The sequence below is a fragment of the Symphalangus syndactylus genome, chromosome 5 (assembly GCF_028878055.3).
Source record: "Symphalangus syndactylus isolate Jambi chromosome 5, NHGRI_mSymSyn1-v2.1_pri, whole genome shotgun sequence".
NCBI classification, from domain to species: domain Eukaryota; kingdom Metazoa; phylum Chordata; class Mammalia; order Primates; family Hylobatidae; genus Symphalangus; species Symphalangus syndactylus.
In genome coordinates, this window is record NC_072427.2 from 97,879,529 (window position 1) to 97,889,671 (window position 10,143).

Consider the following 10,143-nt stretch of genomic DNA (forward strand, 5'->3'; position numbering starts at 1 on the left):
CACACCGGTGCTCATGTTGGGGTGGAGCGTGTGCAGGGCAGCATGGTCATGGGGTAGACTCATTGGTGATCCAAGGATAGGAAGTGGCAGGAGCTAGGGTGTCTGTTGCCTCTGCCTTGTTGCATTCCAGAGGCACTCAGTAGTGTCTGAGCCTCCCCCTCTGTGACGGTTCCTTTCAGTGAGAAGCTAGAGGCAGGTGCAGTGGGTGAGTGTGGTGTCAGCCCTGATCTGTGGGACGTGTGACCAAGTCCCACCCTTCCCACCTGCTGGTTTGAAGCCTGTGCTGTAGGACGGGAGCTGGGGAGGCAGAGGGTGCGAGGTCCCTGAAGGACTCAACATCCAGCAGTGGTTTCTGAGCTAGGAGAGCAAGCCTGTGCGCGGTATGGAGCTGAGGTGTCGAATTCTGTTCTCATTCTCGAGAGCCAGTCCTGTGGGTCAGGATACAAAAGTTCCTGGGAGGGGATTTATGTCTGATACCCAGAACGCCTGCCTCTTAGTGCTGCCAGACCAGGGGGCGTCCTGCTGGGGCCTGCTGTGACTGACCGTCTGCCTGTGTTCTCAGAGGAGCACATGTACCTGAAGGTCAGCAACTTCCTGCTGTCGCATGAGTACTTGAACATGGACAAGGTGCCAGGCTTCTACCAGTTCTTCTACAGCTCCGACTTTGAGGTATGCTTCCAGGGTCCTCACGGCCTTCTGCAGGCCCCTGAATTGATTATGCAGTCACCATCGTCATTCTGACATTTTCCCCCATGGATACTGTGTGCTGCACAGTCAACACGATTGTGCAGTCAGTGGCCACAAAGGCCTGCACTTCGGAATGTCTCTGTGCTGTGGGCTCACTTCTACATGGCGCCTCAAACCTTAAAAACTCTGCTTCAGAGTCCTGAGTTTTACAACATTGTCATATTTTCTTGGTGAATCACTGGGTTAAATATTAAATTCTTTTTTTAGATATTCATGTTAAATATTCTTTTATAGAATACCTATCTGACTTCAGTATTTAAACGTGACTCGATCCTCTATTTCTGACCTGAAGAAATGGAATCAAAGATGAGATCAGGGATTTTTCATAATCAGACATGGAGGTCAGGGCTGCTGTGTTACAACTTTTGCCACCACTTAAAATAGTGGTGTTTGAACAGTTGTCAGATGAAAGGACTTTCACTTATTAACAACAGTTTTTTGTGTGCCTGGGTTATAGCAAAAAACGGAGCAGGAGTGGGTGTTTGGCCTTCTGCGGCAGGGGATCCGTGACAAGCAGTGCTACGAGCTGTGTGCCCGGCGTGGCATCTTCCGCATCATCCTGTCCTTCTTCCACAGCCCGCTGTGTGACGAGGCGGCACAGGTACATGGGTTGTGCAAGCTTATTTGAGAGCGAGAGGTCTGTGCCCCTTCTTAAGATTTTATTTGCAAGTCAAGTTCATAGGAATTCAGTTTCCAGCCTGGACATGACCGACCTAAACCTGGCTCTCAGTTAGGGGAAGTGAGACGTTGAGAGCACCTGTCCTGTTCCCTGCATGCAGAGCAGGTGGATTCACTCGAGGCTGCAGTGTTGTGACCCCCAGTGTCATTTGTCCTCTGAATACTCTTTACTGCAACCCTCCTACTGTGTATACGGCCCTTGGCATATACGAAGGCCATCAGTGGGGGTACTGATCAGTAATCATGAGCCTTCAGAGTGGTCACAAGTCTAGAAACCCCCTGTCAGTGACCGAGGTACTCTGAGGCACTTTTGAATCACCAGGATTTCACCTACCACAGAAGTTGGGGTCATCAGAACTCATTTAGAAAGCAAGGGTCAGGTCGAAACAGACAGCCTCACCTAGCCAGTCAGGAACCAAGAGCTGGTGTTGTGCCTTCTAAATATTACAGGTGGGTGGTAGAAGGAAATAGGAAAAGCTTTTAGTATTTTGATTAATTTCTAGCATAGTCAGCTTTTTTTTCTCATATGTAAAATGTGGGTAAATAGGAGTAAGTCAAGATTAAGAAGCCCATTTGAATAAACTGAATTTGAGTACGATAACTTTTTGTTTTTTATGGCATGTGAGAATTCTGAAGCACCCCATGAACAAGTCAGGGGACAGTCCCATTTTTATGTCCTCCCTTCCAGGTGGTAAACACAGGGCCGCATGGCTCATGGCTGGCCTGGAGGCGGACCCTCATGCACTCCCTGTGCCGGTGGCTGCGCGTCTGGGCCATTTGGCTTCTGTGGTGCATCTTTGCTTGTGGGTTGGTTCCAGATGATGGATTAACGGAAGTGGGGATCCCCCGGGCCCAGAGATTGCTGTGGAAGTCTGTGTCCTCTGGCTGTCATTTGTGGGGAAGGGCACGTTCGTACATGACCACTGCTCTGACAGACACAGCAAAGCAGGCTTCATTTGCAGCCACCACCTGTAATGGCACCATACCATTACATTTTTAAAACGGTTTCTTTAATCAGGTAAATTGGGTTTTCTCACTGAAGAGTAACTTCTTGTTTGGGGTTTTCAGAATTGGATTCTGGAAATTCTACAGAATGCTGCCCAGGTTGCCAGATCTGCCTATGAAATCATACGAGACTATAGCCTTTTAACATGGATTTTACACATCCTTGAAAGCAAGTAAGTACGTTTTGCATGCGAGGTGCGCGTCAGGTGGGAAGGAAAGGAACAGAAACGATGATGTCTGCTGCCAGCTCTGTTGTTGGTTGGAAATGTCCAGTAAAATCCATGCTCTCTGAAATGCAGTGTCCTCCAATGCTACCATATGCCTGGCAGTCCCGTTCCTGGCAGTGCCAAAGTGCCTTTCCTCCATTCACAGCCTTTCCTTGAGTGTCTCTTGTCTGCCATGGAACAGCAGACACCAGCTGCTGTTCACATCTGGCAGAGTCTGCCAGCCTGTCTGGCTCTGTTCTGCACAGGTCAGACTCCTCCCCTGGTATCCCAGCAGCCTTCTGTGCTCTGAAGTAGTGTCCTGTTCTCTAAGCCTTTAGCAGCTGCAGCCCTCTGTTGCAGGAAGGCCGGTCTGATGGGTGACAGGGCTCTGCTGTCAGTGCAGGGTCTCTGTTCTCAGTGACAAGCCCACATTAGAGGAGCAGCACCAAGGGTCTGAACTTGATGATTTATTGTGATTCCTGATTCTCCTGCTGTTTGAGACTGTCTGAAAAGATGAAGACCCTGTCACAGCATACAGCACTTGGCGGGAGGGCTCTGTCTTACAAAGAACTAACTACTATAATAAGCCTGGGAGAAGCAGGCCCTTTTGTGCATTTTTTTTTTTTTAAGTATTTCCTGAAATTTCTCTAAAAGAAAGTAATATATCCAAGTACATCTGCAAACAACAAAAAAAGGGGGTGGGGGAAGAAATTAATATCCAAAATTAGAATGTGTATTTGGACATCAACTTCAAGACTGTTTCAGATTTATAAAAGGCATAATTAGCTAATGTTCCTGGCTAATGTTGTCTTGTTTTAGAAATTGAGTTGTTGTCATGAACAGGACAGTTGTTTTTAGTGTGCCCCAGTGGCTCCTGAATTTTTGGAGGGACTTAGGGCAGTCTTCTGTTAGGAAGGTGCACCTTGTCCTGTGTGGAAGCTGTGTTTGTATAGCAAGCACCCTGTTTTTACTTGGAGACTATGCTTATCTAGGGGGATGAGCAGATAGGATTATGGAAGGGGATAGTCTGATCCTGCTGAAAGGTCAGGATGTGGCAGATTGAAGGCTGTTGTGCTTGGTTTTAGGTTTCTGGAGACTCCGCTGCTATCTAATGTGATCTCCTTGCTACACACACTGTGGGTGACCAACCTGGGGGACAAGGCAGTAGAGTGGGAGAGCCAGCGCCCTTGCCAGCCTAGCTCCCGGGAGCCCGCCAAGCGGCTTGCCCTGCACCTGGTCAATGAGTTCCTTTATGTTCTCGTCGTGCTCATGAAGCACTTGAGGTGAGTCCTGCCCCCGCCAGGGGGGCCCTCCTGGCCTCTTGGATGCTGTGTTGGTCTGCCACCTGTGGACACCACGTCTCCATCACGACTCTGTACCAGGGGGACGCTGGGCCGTGACCTGCTGTGGTTTGGGGCAGAGTACCAGTGTCAGGTGTAGGTAGTGTCAGAACATCTATTTTATTAGCTCTTTCTTTCCCCTTCAACTTTATAAAGCTTCTTGCCAAGACCCCGAGAACTTAACATACTTTTCAAACCCTAATATGCATCATACGAGGTCATTTTTAGCTGGCAAGCCATCTACCTTGATACTATGATTCAAATACTTGAATCAAGTCATGTTTCATAGAAAGAAAGAATTTCCTGTGACTCTAACATAAGACAGGGTGTTCCCAAACTTGCCTCTGCCTTCATTAGCCTGCGAAGACTCATTGTCCATGAGTTCTCTGGAATGTTTCAGTATTTTCCTCTGATCCCTTGGAGTCATGTTTTTGGTTTCCTCAGAAGAGCTAAATTTCCCTCCAATTCTACCATGTTACAGAAAATACACTGTGTGCACTCATTATTTCTGATTTGAGAGCCAAGTTATGCTAACCGGAACCAGAAGGTTGATAGCAAGAGGATTGTAATCTCAGAAGTCTGAAAAATATCTTGATAAAAAGAACAAGGCCTTTTGTTTTGTATTGTTCAAAACTAAATTGTTAAGTCCGTGCTGGATAGTCAACGTTTCCTATGTAGGGATTGTCGGAAGACATGCTGGTGTCTAAGAACCAATTGCAGTTTAAAATACTGGTTTTATGTTTACAATTGTGTGGAACCGATGTTACAGGATTTAACTCTCTTGGAATTCAGGGAGATCTTTTTCCTCCTGGTGGTCATCACATTTTGGCCGTGGGTGGTTACACTGTCCCAGGGCCTCCCTGGGTTTTTCTCACTTCAGACTGGTGGTCTGTGAGGCAAGGGAAACTGGCAGGCCTGGAGTGGAGCCCTCGCAGGCTCTTGGCACCCTGGCTCTCAAGCTGTGTGTTTGGCTACCCTGTTTAGCCAGGGTTTCAGGAGGTTTCTGTGCCTCTGGGGTGCAGGTCAGACTCCAGGTCCCCTTTGTGCCTTCCTGGAGTGGCTCACTTTTTTATTTTCTGCGTCCTGGGGGCCCATGCTAGATGTCTGCTGTGCAGGAAAACCTGGTTCCTGGAGGGACTGTATGCACCTCTGGGTGTGTGATGTCGTCAGGCTGCCGCGGTGCTGACTGCCAGGCTGGGGCGGCAGCCTTTGCTCAGTCTGTAACGTGGACTCCCAAACAGGCCCACCTTGGCCCCCGTCCAGCTGACCAACTTCTTCGGGACACTTGACTCCGTGCTGAGGTACCAGGCCACTGTCATACAGGCCTTCAAGGACATGAACAGATTTACCGTAAATGAGACAGTGCTTTCCACCAAGGACGTCCTTGTCCTCTTGCACAAATGGAGCCTCATTGAAAGAGACGTCAAGCTCCAAGAAGACCTGAGAGCAGCCATTGAGAAGGGCCAAGCCCGGGAGCTCATGAGTGAGTGTCAGAACCCAGGACTGGCCCAGAGTAGCCAACACGTCTCTCTTACCCTCTCCCTCCCTCCCTCTCTCTCTGTCTCTCAGCCACATTTCCAAAGCTACTGAGGCTCAGAGATGGGACACATCCATCTTGGAGCCCTGGATGGGGAGCTGGGCAGCCTTTGAGTTTCAGCCCGGCTGCTTACTAGCTCCCTGTCTTTGGAGAAATCACTTCACCTACCTTAGTATCATGGTGCTCACCTGTAAAGAGGCTGGGGGTGGCTATGAGCTACCTGCCCCCCACCTCATCCTGTAGTGCAGGGTTAAGGAAAAGACTGGAACCAGGCCTCCTGGACTGAAGCTCTGATGCTGCCCTGATTCCCTGTGTTTAAAGAGGACAGTAATGGCGCCTGCCTCATGGTGTGAGGATTAATGAGTTGGTTATAATAACAGTGATGACAGGCATAGTGAAACATCGAGCAGGGCCGGGTGCTCAGGACATGCAAGCCGCCCCCCGTGTCCCCCATTGACACCTTCCCACATCTGGATCTGTGTGGGCAGGAGGGACCCCAGTCTCACTACCTTCTCTTTGTGCATTTAACAGAAATGCTCAAGGATAAGAACAAGCCTGTCATGCCAGCCCGAGCCAAAGGCCCACGGGGCCGAAAGAGGAGGCCTGGGGAGGCAGAGGAGATGGCCGACCCTGAGCTGATGGCATCTACGTTGGAGACATGCAAGGGCCTCTTGAGGTCCATCTTGACTTACTGGGGACCAGTGATCCCTGGTCCTGACCCCACTCAGGAGCCTGTGGACTCGGCCAGCCCCGAGAGCGATGCGCCAGGCCCCGTGTATGCTGCTGCTTCCCTGGCAGTCAGTTGGGTGCTGCGGTCAGTGGCCGAGCACCCGCTCAGCAGGGCAGAGGCTGCAGGACTCATTGGCTGGCTTAAGAACCACATTTTGCCACACCCTGTGGTCGTGGCTGACCTCCTTAAGGATGGTGCCGTGAGGAGCAGCATATTCAAGCTGTATAGCCGGCTCTGTGGGGCTGAGGGGCTGGCAGGGCCCGCGCAGGAGGTGGCCTGCCTGTTCAATACGGTCATGCTGCAGCTGGTGGCCGCCCAGGGCCGGGCAGGGAGCCCCTTCCACCCGGCCATGAAAGCCCTCTCCCTGTCTTCTCTGAGTGAGAAGGATGAAGCCACACGAGGTAAGGCTGGTTCTTTTGTTGGAGGCTGAAGAAATAGATGCAGAAGTGGGCCTGGGGGCAGGAGTGACTTCTGTGCTTAGAACGCTCAGGTTTCTGCCGACTTCCTCAGCTGGGTATTGTGCTTGTTTAGGTGGCCCCTTACGGTTCTGGGGTTGCAGAGAACTTGCCACTGGGCAGTGAATGTGAAGGGAAGGAAGTCTTTGCCTTTGCTTGCAGGGGAAACCTTTGGTGCTGGTTATGTTGGTGGTGCAGAGAGGGCACCTCAGAACCTTGGCATCCCTCCACCCCGCAGGGCAATGGGTTTCCGACCATTAGGCACGTGATGAGTTCTGTTTCACATGTGGCCAGCTGTGTGTGTGCGCGTGCGTGCGTGTGCGTGCACATATAGCTTCACATGCGTACAAATGCACACATGTGCAGTTTATGTACTTGGCAGTCACTAGGAGCCTAGCAGTGTGAATGAGTGAGTAACACAGGCTCCAGGGGGCCGTTAGAGCTCCAGGGAGCTGGGTGTGGTAACCCAGAGATCTGTCCTTTCATGGAGGAATGTGGGGGTGCAGGGGAGGGAGGGGCCGGCAGCCTAGCAGGTGGGCTCACCTGGCAGCAGGGTGACCTCGCCCTCTGGTCTGGCCGCAGTTGGGGAATTGAGCCTTTTTGCCTGCAAAGCTTTCTCCTCCTCCTCACCCATGCCACTGAGGAAATGGTAGGAAATGATTCTGGGAAGTTCTTCTCAAACTTCAGTGTCATTCTTGGCATGGATGGTCAGAACCAGGAAGAGACTTGTAACAGCTTTTTGAGGGGATGCACACATATTCATCAGAAGAAAGATAAATTTTTGCCAGGCACAGTGGCTCACACCTATAATCCTAGCATTTTGGGAGGCTGAGGTGGGGAGATTGCTTGAGACCAGCCTGGGCAACATAGTGAAACCCTGTCTCTACAAAAATCAGCTGGGCGTGGTGGCACATGCCTGTAGTCCCAGCTACTCTGGAGGCTGAGGTGGAAGGATCACCTGAGCCCAGGCAGTCGAGGCTGCAGTGAGCTGAGATCACGTTACTGTACTCCAGTCTGGGTGACAGAGTGAGACCTTGTCTTTTTTTTTTTTTTTTAAAGAAAAGAAATTTTTTAATAATAAAAAAGATTAACACAAAAGTTAAGCAAAGGCAGAATGAGTTGTTGTATCAGTCTGCTCACCTTGGGTTGCCCAGGCGTGTGGCACGGTTCATTTGGGCACTTGGCAAAGCCGTTGCATTGTGGGCAGGATGACCTGTTTCGAGCTGAACAGGTGTGCATCCTAACGGCCTATCCCCTGCTCTTGTTCAGCCTCCGCAGCATTCCTGGTGTCTCTCTACATAAAGGACATCTGGCTGGGGGCCCAGCAGCCGGACACCCTCTTAACCCACGTCCGGATGGTGTGTGAGGCCGCAGATGATGCCCCGAGCAGTGAAGAGGAGGCCATCGTGGTGCTCTGCAAGGACGCCGCCAGTGCAGCCTCAGATGCTTGACTCCTGCCGGCCAGCGCCTTGCGCCCTGGTGACCAGAGCCTCGAGCACAGCACCAGCTTCTAGAAGTTTGGTTGAGTCAAGGGTTTCCAGAAAAGGCATGGGAAACAACAGGTTCAGTACATTGGCTCAGTTCTTTGACAAGAAAAGTTGAGAGGACTTTATTGAACTGGCCAGTACATGATAAACTCGGGCCTGTAGGTGCCCAGCATCAGAGTTGCAAGGAATGTGGGGACTTCTAGGCCATGAGGCCCATCCAGTGCCTCGTCAGGCCAGCCCCTTCCTCTGTAGGGGCTTGGAGCTCGTCACAGGAAATAGCTCAAGTTTGAGGCAGCACTTCTGAATGCAGAAGAGATTCATCTGTGTTAAAGCTGAAATGTCAAAAGGTATCAGATTTTTTTTATGAAAATGAAGACAGATGTTTAAAGTTTATTTTTCAGCAGGTGAAGTGGCTCACGGCTGTAATCCCAGCACTTTGGGAGGCCAAGGTGGGTGGATCACCTGAGGTCAGGATTTCGAGACCAGCCTTCCCAACATGGTGAAACCCCATCTCTACTAAAAATACAAAAATTAGCTAGGCGTGGTGGCGCACACCTGTAATTCCAGCTACTCGGGAGGCTAAGGCAGGGGAATCGCTTGAACCTGGGAGGTGGAGGCTAGAGTGAGCCGAGATCGTGCCATTGCGCTCCAGCCTAGGTGACAGAGCAAGACTCCATCTCAAAAAAATGAAAAAGTAAAGTTTGTTTTTCTATAAAAACTCATAACAAAGTTTAGTATGACTTTTTGAATAAGTTAATTTCTGCCAGTGTTTAATTATTTTATTAAATAAAAGGATGTTACACTGAATCCTTAAAGTATAAAAGTGATTTGACCTCTGCTTTGAGAAGACAGCCTGTAATTTTTAAAGCTATACTTCAAAGAGGGGATTTTGAATTTTATAAATGCTTGTTAATGTCTATTTTTGTAAGGTTTTTGTGTTTTCCTTTCATTGTTGTTAAGAGGCTATTTTTGTTCCACATAGGCCTGCATTTATTTTAGGGGTCAGAATTTTACTATTAATGGTCATATATTAGTTGGGGTTGTAGCTGACAAAAGTCATGAAATTTCGTGGTTTTCACAGTTAAAATTTCTGTCTGTTCCTTTAAAACTCTCCTGTATACCTGGCGCTCTTGGGATCTGCTCTGTGGCCTAGGACGTGTCTGTTTTATTTGCCATATAATGCACATCGTGCTGACAATATCTTGGTTTTGTCTGAAACATTTACACTTTTATTTTCCACCAGTGTTCTTTAGAATTGTTTCTGTTTTAGGTGACTTAAAGTTTTAACCAAAGCATGAGTAACGTTTGTTGGCATACAGTCCCTTCACCACAGATAATTGTCTGCATTGTCTACAGAGCAAGGATCAGTTACCTTGTCCCCTTCCCTACACAAATAAACCTTACAACACTATTCTTTGAGACTATCCTGAAGTTGAAATCCCACGTTTAGATCCAAGTTGGACTCAGGCAAGCACTGCTCCAACAAAGCGTTCTCTTCCTGTTTCCCCTTAATCTTTATCCACCTCTCCAAGGCCTGTCTATGGGGATTCCTTTGGTTATAGGCACCTCTGCTCGTTTATGCAGAGGACATTGGCCGGAAGGACATTGGTCTGGGGAATATCCCTGAACCCCATGCCTCTGGGGGCACAGGGAGGGGCAGCGAGCCGGTGGGGTGGATTTCCACGGCTTCATCCCCGGCTCCAGGCCTAAGCTGCCTCCCAGGTTCTTAGGGCCCAGCAAGTCAAATACATGCTACGTCAGGTGGTGACAAGTGCTCCAAAGCCGAGTTCCAGCTCAGTCAAGTGAGGACACATTTTCAGCACCTCACCTTCTTTTCTGCATCTCTGGAGCCCATCAGTCCTGCTTTTCTTTGTTCTCCCTTTTAAATGCACTGCCCTGACCTTGTCCATGTATTTTCCAGTCACTTAGTGTGGAGGAAGGGAATCTCATCCCATGGA

At 49.5% G+C, this 10,143-nt stretch overlaps 1 protein-coding gene across 3 annotated transcripts in view; it reads left to right on the top strand.

Moving 5' to 3' along the window:
- The window catches only part of URB1 (URB1 ribosome biogenesis homolog), an 81,324-nt gene extending 71,728 nt beyond the window's left edge, over positions 1 to 9,596 (top strand). Inside the window, exons 33-39 of one of the 3 annotated variants that reach the window (XM_055279485.2) lie at positions 563 to 669; positions 1,205 to 1,348; positions 2,494 to 2,603; positions 3,722 to 3,919; positions 5,218 to 5,459; positions 6,045 to 6,644; positions 7,968 to 9,596. In XM_055279485.2, the coding sequence (XP_055135460.2) occupies positions 563 to 669; positions 1,205 to 1,348; positions 2,494 to 2,603; positions 3,722 to 3,919; positions 5,218 to 5,459; positions 6,045 to 6,644; positions 7,968 to 8,149 (1,583 nt within the window). In that variant the 3' untranslated portion in view covers positions 8,150 to 9,596. The other 2 variants (XM_063639339.1, XM_055279486.2) reach the window with 2 other exon arrangements.
- The last annotated feature ends 547 nt before the right edge of the window (positions 9,597 to 10,143 follow it).